This window comes from Bombus vosnesenskii, unplaced genomic scaffold (genome assembly GCF_011952255.1).
Source record: "Bombus vosnesenskii isolate JDL3184/JDL3185 unplaced genomic scaffold, Bvos_JDL3184-5_v1.1 scf7180000016274, whole genome shotgun sequence".
Classification (NCBI taxonomy): Eukaryota; Metazoa; Arthropoda; class Insecta; order Hymenoptera; family Apidae; genus Bombus; species Bombus vosnesenskii.
Genome location: NW_022884343.1, coordinates 2,214,099 through 2,231,243, shown reverse-complemented (window position 1 = coordinate 2,231,243; position 17,145 = coordinate 2,214,099). Strand labels below are relative to the sequence as shown.

General features: G+C 40.8%; 1 protein-coding gene across 1 annotated transcript in view; it reads right to left on the bottom strand.

Annotated features, from left to right (window-relative positions):
- Positions 1-122: 122 nt before the first annotated feature.
- LOC117242508 (low-density lipoprotein receptor-related protein 2) overlaps positions 123-17,145 on the bottom strand; it is a 38,820-nt gene continuing 21,797 nt past the window's right edge. Inside the window, exons 7-18 of the mRNA XM_033509235.1 lie at positions 8,924-17,122; positions 8,214-8,781; positions 7,894-8,137; positions 7,191-7,798; positions 6,672-6,964; positions 5,815-6,570; positions 5,416-5,670; positions 4,804-5,310; positions 3,970-4,346; positions 3,080-3,678; positions 2,877-2,976; positions 123-2,616 (exon numbers count right to left, since the gene is read on the bottom strand). Coding sequence (XP_033365126.1) covers positions 2,341-2,616; positions 2,877-2,976; positions 3,080-3,678; positions 3,970-4,346; positions 4,804-5,310; positions 5,416-5,670; positions 5,815-6,570; positions 6,672-6,964; positions 7,191-7,798; positions 7,894-8,137; positions 8,214-8,781; positions 8,924-17,122 — 12,782 coding nt within the window. The 3' untranslated portion in view covers positions 123-2,340. The remainder of the gene's footprint in view (positions 2,617-2,876; positions 2,977-3,079; positions 3,679-3,969; positions 4,347-4,803; positions 5,311-5,415; positions 5,671-5,814; positions 6,571-6,671; positions 6,965-7,190; positions 7,799-7,893; positions 8,138-8,213; positions 8,782-8,923; positions 17,123-17,145) is intronic.

Sequence of the window (17,145 nt, the reverse complement as noted above, 5' to 3'; positions counted from 1 at the left end):
ACAAATTACTGTATTTTTTTAACTAAAAGTATTTCATATTTTTGTATACTTTAATCATTGTATCTTTTGTAGCAAAGATACTATTATCTTCTTCTTAATTATATATTAATTCCATAATTAGATTAAGATTAATATTAGTTTTTGTACTTTTATTAAATTATCTGTAACATGGAATATATTATATTGTTTTCATTATGAAGAACATTATTCTTTATTGTTCCCTATTTTATCGTTTTAATAAAACCTACCTATAGATAAAAGGAATGCACAGTGATATAATTCAATGTTTATTCTTGGACGGTACCTGTTTAATTGCTCGAACAATATATATATATATATACATATATATATATATTAACAATCATCGTATTTCGTCGGGTCGATACAAAAATACAGAAAATACTGATACAGTTAAAAATAATAATTAAAACATTCTGGAGCCCCGCCCAGGAGACAAAGTCGATTTCTGATGATGATGCGCATTAATTTACCCATACGCACATACATACATATACATACATATATATTTATATATATAATATTTATATTTATATATATAGATTTCTTTATTTATATATAGTTTTATGTATAATCTGTAAAGAAGGTCAGTGCCGCTCATTTTCTTCGTTGATCTGTAAAACATATGTACAACGTTCGTTTTACATTACATTAAAAAAAGAGAGAAAAAAAAACAGATAATGATCGTACAGTAGAAACTTGATTAAGTAGTCAGACCGTAGAACTTTCTAACCTAACCAACTAACTTTGCATTATTTAACTTTCACTTCTTCATTTAAAACTCATGATAAATTGGTAAATTTATAAAAGAAAAATCTGTTCTGTTATAATTTGCAATAAATATCGTAACTAATCTTTACGTTGATGATGAAAAAGTTTTGTTAATTGGTAGATGAATGTTGGTGAAGAAAAAGTCACTAACTGAGATGTAGATTTAACAGTCTCTATAATTTGATACGCAATATACAACAACAAAACTGGAGATTCTGAAGTTACAAATCTTACAAAATACTTTCGGTTTTTTCTATAATCGAGATTCTACTGTACCAAATAATAAATCTTTCAAAAAAGGAAGAAACAAAATGATACAAGATTCCTCTCTCACTCATGTTCGGGGACGCACAACAGAAAACGGGTACGCTTTGTTCATTTAAATGATCACCTCGCATACTCGGGCCTAATTTTTAATTTTTACGATCACAGTTGCTACGGAAGAAAAACTATACACTGACGTTCCCCGCGCATAGTCTAGAAAAATGTACAAACGCATATAACAACGCTTACATGCGGCCGAGAAAGCTGAAAAAGAGAAAACCTTTTCTCTCTTTTTTTTTCAAAACAGATTCGTCTCTCCTATCATTACGAAGAAAACGCATATTTTGTGAAATGACACGCTCGTCGAGGCCTGTCTTCTTTTTTTTAACGTACAGTCCCTTAAGCGCCCGTTATAATTCACCTCGAGTTGTCTTCGAAGAAAAAATATGGAATGTTTTGCTTTCGTTATGGTACATGGACAACGTGATATTAATATTCTGCGATAATCGTATTTACAAGACTTACAAATCGCACCTAAGAGGACACAAACTCGTTACCGGTTGCACTTCAATCTCAATACATAAAAAGCTAAAACATAATTCTTTTTTTTCATTATGTTATAAAAGATTTGTGCAACTTATTTTTTATTTTTATCTGTTTTAATGTATTTTCATTTACAGATAAACAAAGTTTTTGAGACAGAAGTGCCACAGATACGAGAACATTTCTATATAGAAGCAGTGGCGTAGTCAGATGCACTTTTCTTTTTCTCCTTGAACTTTACTGTAAATAAGCTATAAGTTCAGTACGCTATAGTTCGATACAAGTAATTTAGTCACATTCCGTTCTAAAATTTTACAGTGATATACGTTGCAAAAAGTCGTGTTGTACATACTCAGTCTTGTGCTCCATTAAAAATTGCCTTCATTAAAGATAAATGTATATGATATGTGCACCTGGTGAAGATTGATGGATAGTTTGAAAAAGTAAACCCTATACCAATAATACAATTCGGAACTCTGTTTAGATTTTTGAAAAGAATTATTAGTTATTACTAGTTTTAAACTTCAAAATAAACCGATGACTTGTTTATATAGATCTAAGAAATAACAATTGCAACAGATTTGTGAATAGATCGATACGCCACATCATACAAACATCTGTCAAATGTCCTAAAAATCTCTAGATCGATTCTATCTTGCCGTTACGTTATTCAAATGAGTCCTGTTCGCTTTCCAAATCACCTGAAATTTCTAACTACGTCACTGCACCAAAGAGTTAAACTATCTAACACTCGGACTTGTCTTCCTCAACCAACTGTTGTGTATCTTTCCCCGAGTCGATGGGTGTTGGGTCGAGCTCTCTCCTCTTCAGGTGCAATTGTGGTGGATCCTTGTGCTGGATGCTAGATGGTTTCATCTCAGCTGGCAATTCGTACATACTACTAGCGCCGGTACCATTTGTAGCGCCTGTTTCTGTGTTCACCGCGTCGTACATGGGGTTACTAAAGTCCCTGTTCTTGTTACTTACGTCACCAAGGTTGTACTCCACATCCAGAGGTTCCTATCCAATAAATAAGATTTTTTATTAAGACAAATTACTTAATAATTATGGAGATGTGAAAGACATTTTCAAAAGTTTCATAATCCAAAATAATTCAGTCTTATGCCAGAAGAACATCGAAGCTATCAAAGAGGGATTTCAAGTGCTGAGAATTATTACAAAAAGATTTGGCTACTGTTTCTAGTTTTCAAGTAATTTCAAAATCTATTTGAGTTATGTCACTTTTGAAATACATGTGCAATATGAAAAATTGTATTTACCATTCTTTCATGAGCAGGTACGCCAAATTCAACATTGCTTCCTTGCCTAAAGGATACACTCTGAGCACCAGTTAAACTGCCAAGACCTCCAGGTTTACCACTGTAAAAATTACCAATGATGTCGGAATAATTTGTGCATGGGATAGATTATGAATTACAATAAGAGACTTTAAAGATAGAAACTTTGGAATAAAAGAACTTACAATGGCCGTTTCTTCAGCACCATAATAACAGCTGCAGCTCCAAGGAGGACCAAGACAGAAACAACAATGGGTATAACAATGGCTGCAGTAGCATTGCTCGACCTAGCTCCTAACATAATTTCACAGAACTCTCCATGGAAAAGATTTGGACAATCACACTGCAACTTGTCTTCGACTTCCTGGCATACTCCACCGTTTCTGCAAAGGCAGATTCTCGGTGCAGGAAGTGGTCTTTCATTAGTCGCGTCACAATGACGTTCGTTGGATCGCATCGTCTCTCTTTGTTGCAGTGGACCAATACTATCTGAGCACAGACAGCGATATCCACCAGGAATCGGGACACATAAATGGGTACACTGGTCCTCGTGGCAGGGATTTCTTAAAGAAATGTTGTATTTCTGTTGATGATACACTTTAACTCCTCCTGAATTGGGCAGGGGCTTGACTATGAGCTCTGGTACGCCTCTGCCAAATTTATCCTGTCTAAACAGTTCAGCGGACCTCCTAGTTACCCAATACAGATTGTTTTCAAAAGTATCCAAAGATACTGGGTGTCTTAGGCTATCTCCTTTAAGGATAACTTTTCTGTTCGATCCATCCTGAAAAAAATGGCAATTCTTGAAGTGAAATGAACATTCTGAACTTAACTATTAGGTCACCTGAAAATTTCCAAACCTTTTGCTGTATCTAACTGCAATGCTGCATAAATATTCCAAGTATTATATTACGTTACATTGACATATTACATATGATTATGTTTACAATAACTTGCATTTCTTTTATTTAAAATAGTGACTTGCTGATTTTCTTTTGCTCAGTATATTTCAAAGACCAAATATAAAAATGCAAAGGAGTCGAAAATTACAAAAATTGCATCAATTGGAACCTACCTGTTCAATAGATTCAATGGTGTTAAGCTTGCTGTCAGCCCAGTAAAGAACATGCTGCATAGAATAATCAATGGTAAGTGCAATAGGTTGTCCAATTCGATCATAGACCAGTTGTTTCCTTCTGTCGCCGTCCATCCAAGCGATTTCGATCTTGGGCTGGCTTCCAACGTCTGCCCAAATGGCTCGACCTAGTTCTGGGTCTACTACGATAGAGGTTGGTATTTCTAGACCGACTGTTATCAAACTTCGACGGTATCTACCATCTGCCTTTGAGACCATCACTCTTCCGAATAATGTTGCCCCTGAGGAATCGATTTCTGTCCAGTAGAGATTGCCAGAAATCCAGTCCACGGCCAAACTTGTCAGCCCTGACTCGCCTTCAATAAAGATAATAGTATATTTTAAATTGATTGTATAGTATATCTATACGACTGCAATACCAATATATGCACTATAGTACCATATATATGTAGTATCGTGAAAAAAAGGCCTCTCGATAGCAAATACTATCACTCGATAGCAAATACCATCACTCGACACTAACTAGTGTCGTGCGACGGCAGCGCAGTGGTTAGCGCCTTAGGTTGCGAACGTTCGGAACCCGGGTTCGAGTCCCGGCGACCGGAGTTCGATTTCTCTTCCACGATACAAAAAAAAAAAAAAAAAAAAAATAAGAAGAAAAGCGGCCGTACCCAGCAGCGACATATTTACAGCCTAAGTATTCCGATACTACATATATAATAATAAATAACGTATTGAAAATGTGTGAGTGTTGACAGATAGAATATATCTTAATATAACAGCGTAAAATTATAATATAAGCAAAGAAATTACTCTTTATATTGAGATCCTGGGCGTATCCAATCTTCACTTGTCCACCTTTAGCGTTCACCATGTACGACCTCTTAATGGAATTATCATAACCATCGATCCAGAACACATACTCCGACTTAGGATCGAAGTCCAGAGCCTGTACCCTCTTTTCATTGGCAATAACATCAATTTCCTCTTTGTTATGAGGATCGTAAGCTCTAATTCCAGGACCATTAGCAAATAGGATCATCATATCAGTGTCTAGAGCTTTACAGACGCCACTGCGATTGTCAGACAGTTCAAATCCTTGCCTGCAGGAGCAGGAATAAGTGCCATTTAGATTAGTGCAGAGCTGAGAGCACTGGTGCTGGCCAGTAGCACATTCGTCGATATCTTCACAATGCTTCCGGTCATCTTGCGCGATTATGTAACCGGGATAACAGGCACAGATGTATCCTGCATCAGTGATGTTGTGACAATAATGAGAACAGCCGCCTTTATTGCTTTCCAGACAGGGTTTATTGTGATCTATGAGAGAAATAAATGAATATTTGGTATTAATAACATTTTTAAACTTGCAATTTAGATAACATAATAACACAAACATAATGTTAAAGAAATTTTTAGACTTACGACAACCAAGTTCGTCAGAGGAATCTCCGCAGTCGTCGGCAAAGTCACAAAGCTTCGACCGATCGATGCATTTCTTATTGGCACAAGTATACTCTGTTATGGCATCACATGGACGGACTCTGGATGCGCACATGGTCATATTGTTCTCGTCAGAACCATCACCACAATTGTCAATGCCATCACACAATTGATATTTAGTGATGCACTTATGATTGGCGCATTGGAATCTCCTAGTTGTGTCGCATTTGAAGTTTGCTGTAAAACATGAAGTAACATGATTAAACTGAATTCTATGATTATGTTTATGAAGGTACATCATCCTGATTGTTTATTAGAAGTTCAGAGGTAGGATACTTTAAACATCATAGATATAAAAGACGAAGGAAATAAAACTCGTACCACACATGCTAGCATTTTCATCAGAACCGTCACCACAATCATCGCTTCCATCACATATATCAGTAAGATAGACACAAAGGTTGTTGTCACACTGAAATCTTGTTTGTGGGCAGTATCTTCCTCCTGGATACTTTGGCGGACAACCAATTTCGTCGCTCATGTCTCTACAATCACGTGTGCCATCACATCTTAGATATGATGCGATGCAGTGGCCACTTGCGCACTGGAATGTATCTCCTTTGCACACGAATTCTTGACAGCCATTCTCGTCACTGTTATCGCCACAATCGTCTTCAGAATCGCATCTCCACCTGGAGGCGATGCACTTGCCATTGTCACACTTGAACTCAGATTCTGAACATTCTCTATAGCGATCTTTGCACATGGCTTCAGCTTCATCACTGCCATCCCCACAGTCATCAGCGAAATCGCAGAGCCATTGTTTAGGCACACACCTATTATTGGTGCATTTGAAGTCCATTTCAGGGTCACACTTGGGACAATTCTCGGGAAGCTCGTCGGAACCATCGCGACAATCATCTTTGCCATCACAGAACAGCCATTTAGGTATACAACGATAATTGGCATGGCCTGGACAACGCTGCCAACCGGTGGTGCAATTTTTTTGACGACACATGTAGGCTGGCTCGTCGCTATCGTCGCCACAGTCATTGTCAGAATCACACATCCATACTTTTTGAATACATCTGCCATTCTTACAAGTGAATTCTGTGCTTGGATCGCATGGTCGATTGTCTGCAATGGTAAGACAAAAGTATTGAGTATTTAATGACCTCCATGTAATATATATAGTTAGTTATAACTGGTTATAATGGCATTTGGAGAAGAAGACTTACGACAAATAGCGGGGTCTTCGTCACTGCCATCCTTGCAATCAGCATCTCCATCGCACTTCCAAGACTCGTGAATGCAACGACCATTGGATTTGCACTTGAATTCCAACTCGCCACATTCTAAGTTACAGTTGGCTTCATCACTCTTATCTCCACAGTCGTCAGCACCGTCACAGACAGCTACACTGGGTCTACAGTTACCATTTGCGCACTGGAAAACGCTGGGTCGACACACTCGTGCTACACAACTGGTGGGTTCATCTGAACCATCTTTGCAATCCTTTTCACCGTCACACCTTTAAAATAATTAACTTTGTCGTTAATCCATGAATGCATAATGTTTCCAAATATAATAGTATATGTCTAAATTACCAAATGTTTGCCATAAAATCATAGAAAAATAATTCTTTAAATATATTTCATTCTTTCGTATTTTTTATTTGGAAATAGAAATTATAGTTAATTAACAATTAATTTTGATATATGCTTAAAATAAGACTATTAGATGTATTTCATACTCACATCCAATACCACGGAATGCATTTTTCATCCGGAGGACCACATCTGTGCTGACCAGCAGTGCAATTAGCTCGACATGTCTTTCCATCTTTGTTTAAGATGAATTGATTCGGACAATTGCATTTGTATGACGTGACACCAGGTTGACCGTATCCTTCTAATAGATAGGAACTTGCGGGTGGTGAAATTAGACACAAGTGAGAGCAACCACCATTATTCTCACTGCAAGGATTGTTATAAGGCAGTTGTCTCAGAGGGTGGTACGCGTGGATATCGTATGGTCTGTGAGTGGTATTTCTAAGGACTCGCAAATTAGCTCCGGAAAATTTGTCTGCTCTGCTGATTGCCTTTAGATTCCAGTCAGTCCAGAAGATGAAATCATCGAATACAGTAATGGCAAAGACATGGGGTACTGCAGACCCGGAAAGAACTTTCCGCCTATTATGACCTTCCAAGTCAGCAAATGCAATATAATCTAGATGAGCATCTGCGTAGAAGATTCTATCGGTGAAGTAATCGATGGTCAGAGCGTTAGGCCAAGCTATATCATCCTCCCAAGTGAGAATTCTTGTGAAGTTACTGCCATCCATTCCCATTTTGCCTATGTAAGCCTTAAAATTAGAAGAATTATTTCATTGAGTGTAATATTTCATAGGCTTCATTCATATTTTGTAATTGAAATTGATTTAAAATTAATGAAAATCACCTGAAGGTGCCATGAAGTGAAGTACAGGTATCCTGTGCCAGGATGAACAACAATAGCACGTGGGTCAGCTATGCCAGTTAACAGAGTCTTTCTGTTGGTACCATTAAGCTCAGCAACATCCAAGTGTTTAGCGTGGCGGTCAAGCCAGTACAGTTTCTTGCCTACCCAGTCAATTGCTATTCCTTCCAAACCAAGACTATCGTGTCTAATGATTGCTTCTTTCTCTCCTCCTGCAATAGGTGCTCTGCAAAAAAATATCACATAAAAAATTAGAGAATTATTCTGATCACTTTTCAAATAATATAGCTTCGTGAATTTACCTGAAAATTGTTTTAGCAGTAACATCACAGAAGTAGAGCATTTGTTCAGCGTAATCAGCATCCAGAGCAACAACATTGATAAGATCTTGATGCATCAGGCTATAGTTGGAAGCATCAATAGACATATTTCTAACATAATACTTATTTGTGAAGATAATCCAAGGTATGATGTTGTCTCTTCTCTTGCAAGTATGCTCGTCAGCAGCACGTTCGTACCAATAATGATTACATTTGCAGTAAAAGCTCCCTGGTGTATTTTGACACTGCTGGCTACACACTTGTGGTGTCTCCATACATTCGTCTATATCTTCACAGGCTTTTCCGTCTTCCAAGAGTCTGTAACCTGGATTACATTCACAATAGTAACTCGTTGGCGTGTCAATACATTTGTGAGCACATTGATTCATTTCCACAACAGCACATTCATCTATGTTACAATGGGCAGGTTCGTCACTCTCGTCTGCACAATCGGGTTCCTTATTGCAGACTAATTGCATGTCGATACAGTTCCCATTTGCACACATGAAGTCCTTTGGGTTTGGACAGACCGTGTTCTTCACCTTTGGTGCTATAAATGGAAGGAGAAATAATTTAATACGTCATTAAACATTTTGTAAATAAATTCAACGTATTAGTATCTTCTTAGGTTAATTTATTTCTTAAAGTGAAATCTTATTGTAAGAACTACACGATAATATTATATCACTTACGACATCCATCTTCGTCAGAATGATCACCACAATCGTCCTGACCATCGCAATGAAACTGCTTCCTGATACACTTAAAGTTATGACAAGTGAACTCCTGGCTAGTGCAAGGCTTGTATCTGGAGTTACAGAACTTTCCTTCATCGCTACCATCACCACAGTCATTGTCATGATCACACAACCAATTCCTATTCAAGCAACGACCATTGTCACATGTGAATTGATTGTCAGCACAAGGTGTTGGAGTGGGACAGTGGTGCAAGGTCACATTTTCATCAGCTCCATCTACACAATCTGGGTCCCCATCACACAGCCATTTCTTTGGGATACACTGTGCCCTGTTCCACAGCTTATTCGCAGTACAGGTAAATTCAGTCTCCTCATCACACTTTCTCTCATTGCATTGGTGACGTTCATCCTCATCAGACCTATCTAAGCAATCATTATCCCCATCACAGATGTAGATTCTAGGTATACAATTGCCATTATCACAAGTGAATAGATCTCCAAAGCAGGTTCTGCCTTCTGATTGACAATAACCAGGTGGTTCATCACTGCCATCCAGACAATCATCGTCTCCATCACAGTACCAAGTAGCTGGAATGCATCTATGGTTGGGACACCTGAAGGAGCTTTGGGGACAAGTTCTCTGAGCACAGTGCAGTGGATTTTCATCGCTGTTATCCCCACAATCGTTATCCCCATCGCAAAGCCAATACGGCTCCACACATATATTAGTTTTCTCACATTTCAGGTGGTTAGGAGGACACGTGGTATTCCTAGGACAGCGTTCATGGGTCTCATCCGAAGTGACGTTGTCCTTACAGTCGTTAACGCCATTGCAGACCTGTGATTGTGGGATACAACGATAGTTGGCGCAAGTGAACTCTCCAGGAGCGCAAGGAGGATACACGCAGCCCTCCTCATCGCTACCATCGCGACAGTCATTCTCATGGTCACATTTCCAAGTTCTGAAGATGCACCTGCCATTGTTACACCTGAACTCATTGGGACTGCACGAATGATAAGAACAATAGTTGGTATCTTCGTCAGAACCATCACCACAGTCGTCATCACCATCACACGCCCACATTCTTGAAATGCAGCGGCCATTTCTACAGGCGAACTTGCTGGAGTCACAGGTTACGTTCTTAGGAACACACATCCTGTCCTCGTTTACCAGTCTGCTGTTATCGTCACACTTACACTCTGCTGAGCCGTTTATTCCTGGATGACAAGATTGATCACAGCCACCGTTTGAAATGTTACAAGGATTTACCTTGCACTGCTGCCTAGCTGCTGAGTAGATATGCAAGTCTCTAGGCGAATCCTCCAAACGTTTCACCAATTCTACCTTATTCGCTCCAGTGTGTTTCTCAGCCCGATATACACCTCTTAGCTGAAGATCCGTCCAGAAAATGTACTCTCCGAAGACTGTTATAGCAAATGGGTATATCGTAGCGGAGACCAAGATCTGACGATTGTTTCCATCCAACTCTGAGCGTTCTATCTTCTCCCTGACTGCATCAGTCCAATAGAGCATACGATCTTCATAATCGATTGCCAAGCCACTGGGTTGAGAAAGATCTTTATCTATGATAGCTTTCTTCAAAGAACCTGCCATGGTGGTCCTGAAGATTTTCCCAGACGTTCCAAAGCGACCCCAATCAGTAAAGTACAAAGATCCATTACAAGGATCGACTACTATGGCTCTAGGTCTATCCACTCTGGCAATCATCACAAGATTCGACCCATCCAGATCCATTGCGTATATACTATTGTTGGAAGAATCTGTCCAGTAAACTTTCTTTTGCGTCCAGTCATAAGAAATGCCCTCAGGATTGATTCCTTTGCTGATCAACGTGTGAATCTCAGAGGAGGAAGGATTATCTGCCTGCATCCAAGCTATCTTGGCCCAAGGCCTGATCTGGGTAAACAATAGCTTCTTGTCCCGATAGTCAAAGTCCACGCCCACTACGTTGGTCAGATTTCCAATCGAGTTAAATGGTACGCTAGTATTCTGTGGGTCTAGACCAATGGCTCTAATTTCTGTCCTCGTAGCGAACACCAGATATTCCTCCATGTTCTCGCAGTTCTTGCCATCCGCCGCTAGTTTACCAACCGCACATTCACACTTAAAAGGAACTGTACTTTCTTTAGGCATAGCAAAGCAGAGTTGCGCACAGTCTGCGTTTCCCTCTGACGAACAGGGATTCATTGGATCTGGTGGTTGACTTTTTTGATCGAACATGACAATGTCTCTCAATTTGGGAAGATTCGATCTCACAATCGTTGGCATACTAAAATCACTTTGTTTGCTAGCCTTGAACACTGTGGCTAGATTTCTATCCACCCAATAGACATAGTCGCCATAAATGGCTACACCCATGGGATTGGGTAAGTTTCGCCTGATAATTTGACGGCTTCCTCCGGTATAAGAGACTTTCTGAATGGTATCTTGTTTAGAGTCTACCCAATAGACATCGTGTGTATCAGGATCGATTGTTATGTCACGTGGAGTACTGATACCAGAAGTAACTATAGGTGTCCAGTTGCTTCCATCTAGATAAGCCTTACCTAATCGTGGGTACTGCCCATAGTCTATCCAATAGAGATACTTTTTAATGGGATTCACAGCTAATTCCCTAGGGGAGTCTGTGGTCTTCTTTACCAACACTTTCCTGTTGCTACCATCTAGCTTGCAAACCTCTACGTAATTGTCATGGGGAAACACATTGGTGAAATACATATTACCAGCTACCCAGTCAATAGCGAGACCTCTAATGCCATTTGAACCTATTCCTTGTTTCACAACATGCTGGAGCTCAGTGCCATTTGGTCTAACGCGGAATATTCCATTCCACATTCCACGATTGAATTCTACCCAGTAAATCCAATTGCCAGCACTGTAGACATCTACATGGAGGATATGGTGACCCACTCCAGCGATTGGTACCATCGCTTCCTTCGCGTCTTTCAGGCTGTACCCTCTGGCGACATCCAATTGGGTAACCACTGCGAAGCTCTTGAAGGGTTCACAGGAAGTGTCGTTGACTTTACGGTACTCCATGCCACAAGCACAGACCCTGGTGCCTCCAGACGCTGGAAGACAGATCTGTTCACAGCCGCCATTCCTTATAAAACATGGATGATCTCCAGTGACGCGTTTCTTGTAAATTGTCAAAGTTTTCAACTCAGAGTCGTTGTCGATTATTGTAGTAGGATTACCTCCACCAGGTAGGTCTACTCTTTCTATTTTATCGTAACTAGGATCAAGAAGGTATAGCTTATTGTCATGAACAGCAAGTGCTTTCGGTAATGCTATGTTCTCCGACACAATGGTCCTCAGATTTCGTCCATCTGTTGAGATTGCCGTAATTCTGGCTGGGTATAGTGAACTGAAGTAGATAGTCTTGCTAGGTATATCGATCGTGATAGCCTCTGGTCTTCCTACATTATCCACCAAGATGATAGGGTTCGTACCGTCCATGTTTACCCTTCCGATCTTCATCGGGATACCAAAGCTACCATCATCTACCCAGAATATGTGTCCTTCAAGAGGGTCAACGCACATAGCCTTTGGCTTCGCTACAGACGTCTTATTGCCATCATTGACCAGTACTATCGTCCTATACCTGATCTTACCATCTACTTTTATGGCCTCTATATTGGAAGCATATTTGTTTCCGATGAACAAATTTCTTCCTAACCAATCGAACGCCATTGCAGATGGCGCTCCAACGATACCACTCTCACCAGTAGGATTGGGGAATTCTGTTCTGTTGCCACCATTATAAGGAGTCGTGTAAATAGTACCATTCTCATCATCGTCATCCTTAGTTTGTAACCAATATATCATTCTTTCCTTTCTGTCGTAGTCTATAAATTTACCTCCTTCGACTCCAACAACAGGAGTTATGTAACCAGTCTTAGTGCTTCCTGGTATTAGGGAGACGTCTACAATTTGAGAACCTCGTAGGACCATCAAATAAGGCATTTCCTCTTCCGTGCACTGTCCATTGTACTGTAACTTGAATCCAACTTGGCATTTACACGTGTATCCTTGCGGGTTAGTTGGAGATAACAGACATAAGTGAGCACAGGTGGCGTTTGCGCAAGGATTCGGAGTGATGGGTTGCAGAGCAGGATGATTTACATGTATTGACAAAGGCTGAGATATCAGGTGAGATACTACTGTTTGATTCACACCATAGAACTTGTGAGCTGATAATACCCTGTTCAACTGTCTATCTGTCCAATACATGGTATCCTCGAATAAGGTTAAAGAATGAGGATGCAACAGATAATGGGACCCAGCCAGTACTTGAATCCTTTTAGTTCCATCATAAAGACAAGTGTCGATGAAATCAAACTTACTGTCAGCAAAATATATTCGTTTGTTTGCTATATCCAAAGCAAGACCATTCGGCCAATAAATTTTGGTATTAATAATGGTTGATCTGTTGGTACCATCCATACCAATTCTTTCAATTCGAGGATTTTCTCCCCAGTCTGTCCAGAAGAGCCATCTTGCTCCAGGACTAGGATCCAGGCACATACCTCTGGGTTGAGTAATGTTTTCTTTTACTAATATCATTCTATTTGTACCTGTTTCCTTGACTACTTCAATGGTGTTCAATTTAGAATCCAACCAATATAGGTTTTGACCTATCCAATCATATGCAAGACCTTCCACCAGATCCAACCCGGTTGAAATCACATCCACAGGATCGCTATTTCTGTCCAATCTAGATATTTTCTTTAGTTTCATGTCTGACCAGAAGATGGTACCTGTGTGCATATTACTAGCAGTTGCAACAACGTTCTCCACGTTGATCGGCACTCTTTCTAATGCTTGCTCTTGTAGATCAGCAACAAGAATAGTATGCCTGTTAGATATGATCAGGAATGCAGCACTGCGATTGAACGCCTTGCAAGTATGCTTATCTTTCTCTAAAGTATATCCGTCTACACAGCCACAATAGTAGCCACGTTTAATGTTAACGCAGGTTTGAGAGCAGCGTCCTGGAGGCTCACATTCGTTTACATCCTGGCAATCATAGCCATCCTTGCCAAGCTCTTGTCCTGGAGGACACGTGCATTGCTTACCAAGAGGTGTCTGAATGCAATGGTAGCTGCAGTAAGCCCCTCTGCACTCCTCGAAATCGCATGCCGGACCCTCATCCGCGCCATTAGGGCAGTCAAACTTGCCATCACAGACGCTGCTTATATTCACGCATCTATCAGTCACGTTTGGACATTTCCATTGCTGTGAGTCGCATTTAAATTCAGGCGCAGTGCAAGCATGCAATTCAGTGTCTTCGTCAGATCCATCGCCACAGTCGTCTTTGCCATCACAGATATACGCCTTGAACACACATTTCTCGTTACGACACTTGAAAAAACCTGGCTGACAGCCAACCTGGCCGCAAGAGGCCGGCTCGTCAGATCTATCTGGACAATCTGCAGTCCCGTCACAATACCAGCTTCTTGGAATGCAAATCGCTGAGCTAACACACTGGAATTGTTTGTCAGTGTTACATTGATCCGGTGCTAGGGATGGACAACCTACTTCGTCACTACCGTCGTTGCAATCCGATATGCCATCACATTTGTAAGAGTCAAGAACACACATCTTTTGGTCAGCACACGTGAACTGAGTACTCAAACAAGTGACTGGTGGGCAATCCACCTCATCCTGCTGGTCGAAACAGTCATTGTCACCATCACAGACCCAAGATCGTGGAATGCAATGTCCCGATCTTGGACATGTGAACTGGAAGTAGGAACAAGTCTTCGCCACACAGAATTCTCCCTCATCAGAACTGTCTCCGCAATCATTTTCAGAATCACACTTCCAGGTATTGGGTATGCATCTATTGTTATCACAGGCGAATTGATTAGCACTGCAAGTTACATTTGGACAATCAGCTTCATCACTGTAATCCCCACAATCGTTCTCAGCATCGCAACGGAAGCTCATAGGAACACATTTACCCGATTTGCATTGGAATTCGTTAGGAGCACAGGTCGGTTTGGTGCAATTTCGCTCGTCGCTGTTGTCCAGACAGTCGTTCTCACCATCACAGACCCAGGCGTGTGCCACGCACCTTTGGTTAGCGCAGGTGAAGTCCCAAGTATTAGGACAGGCTTCTAGGGGTGGTTCAGCTTCCGGATCAGGCGCACAAGTCTTGCCATTCGCTTGAATACGTTCACCGTAAGGGCAGCCACAGACTCTGGTTAACCTAGCAGTTCCGTATCTGTTGGTATTGTTTTGGGGAATAGCGAAGCACAATTTTTCACATCCCCCATTATCGACAGAACAAGGGTGATCCGGTAGAGAAGTCTGAATGTCACGACTGTAAACTTTTACTCCATAAAGCCTGTTTGTTTCAGGTTGACGCACGAGAATAGTTTCTTGCTCCCCAGTTTCCTTATGAAGCCGAATAATGGCATCCAATCGCCAATCGGTAATGTACATCCACTGTTCATGAATAGCCATGGAGAAGGGATGTCTGATCAGTCTAGAGTTAACTGTCTGCACATCAGTACCATTCAGATTGGAATGTTGCACGTGATCTAGAAGAGCATCGCACCAGTACAATCTGTCCTTCGCGAAATCAATGGCCAAGCCATTGGGCCAGCCCAAGGTTAAATTTTTGAAAACCACTAAGTTGGAACCATCGGTATAAGCTCTACTGATGTTCGCAGGTCTATCCCACTCAGAGAAGAAGATATATCCCTGATTAGGATGAATAACAATAGCCCTCGGTCGTTTCAAATTCTTTAGCAATGTTCTGCGATAAGTGACGTTCCTGGTGCTCAAGACATTCAGTGTTCCTTTTCTGGAATCGATATAGTACAGATTCTTGGCAGCCCAATCAACTGCTAAACCTTCCACACCTTCGTTCTGACTAGCTAACACAACATCCCGGCCTGTACCACTTTGGCGAACTCGATAAATCACATCTTGCAAAACGTCACTGTAATAGATGTACTGATCATGCGCGTCATAGTCGAGACCAACGAATCTGGCTCTCCTAGAAACCACAGGCGAAATAGCATCACTGAATCCTTCCATTACAGGATCCAAAACTCTGCCTTTAATGAATCTTTGCTGTGAGTACATTAAGAACTCCTGGACCAAATTACAATTCCTCTGATCACTGGATAATCTCCAGCCTATATCACAAGCGCATCGGTAGCCTAACCTGTTTTCTTGATCGCTAGCCGCAGTTACTATACACATATGTTGACAGCCACCATTATTATTCCCGCAAGGATTAGAAACCATTGGCTGAGTCAGAGGATGCAGAGCCTTTATGGCCTTTGCATCCCTCATTTTGTAGACAGTGTGAATAGTATCACTATCTGTTTTGTCTACGCTCATGATAGCTTGCTTCGTGCCATCTGTCCAGTAAATTTTATTCTCAAAGAGAGTCAGTCTCGTTGGAGACGGTGTCTGTTGCCCCCTAAGTACCATCACTCTGTTTCTTCCAAAATAATCGGCAGTCTCGATATAATCAAGTTGAGAATCGCACCAGAAGATTCTTCGAGCAATTACATCCACGGCAATACCGGATACTTTGTACGCTGCCTCGAAGACAATTGGGAAATCTGCGGTTCCGTCCATGTTTGCCCTTAGAACTTGTTTGTTATCGGCTATAAACATCAAACCTACTGTGGGATCCAGACCAATATCCGCTGGATTAGTCAGATTGGAACTTAGTGCGATTCCATGAAATCTTCCATCTAACTCCAGAACATCAATCTTTTGGACTACAGAATCTACTACGTATAATTTCTCTCCTATCCAATCCACCGCGATGGCGACTGGTCCCCATGAACTCGTCAAGTATATAGCAACTCTGGAGCTGGAACCTTCCCCATTTAAAGGTTCTGAATGCACTTTCTTGGTCTTCACATCGCTCCAAAAGAGTAAATCCCTGGAATAGAAGTAATCCACTCCGCTAGCTCCAGTTGTGTTGACGACAATAGTTCTATCTTCAGCACTAGAAGACATTCTCCAAACTGCTCTTTCTTGAGCAACTAACAGTTCCAGTTTCACACCAGGATGTTGCTGGGCTCGACACTTGTTGCGTGCCTGCAACGTGAAGCCTGGAGCACAACTGCAGGTATAGGAACCTTCTGTGTTCTGGCATAATTGCTCACAGAAGCCCCACTCTGAACACTCGTCACGATCTACAGTGAAATGATAATAAGAA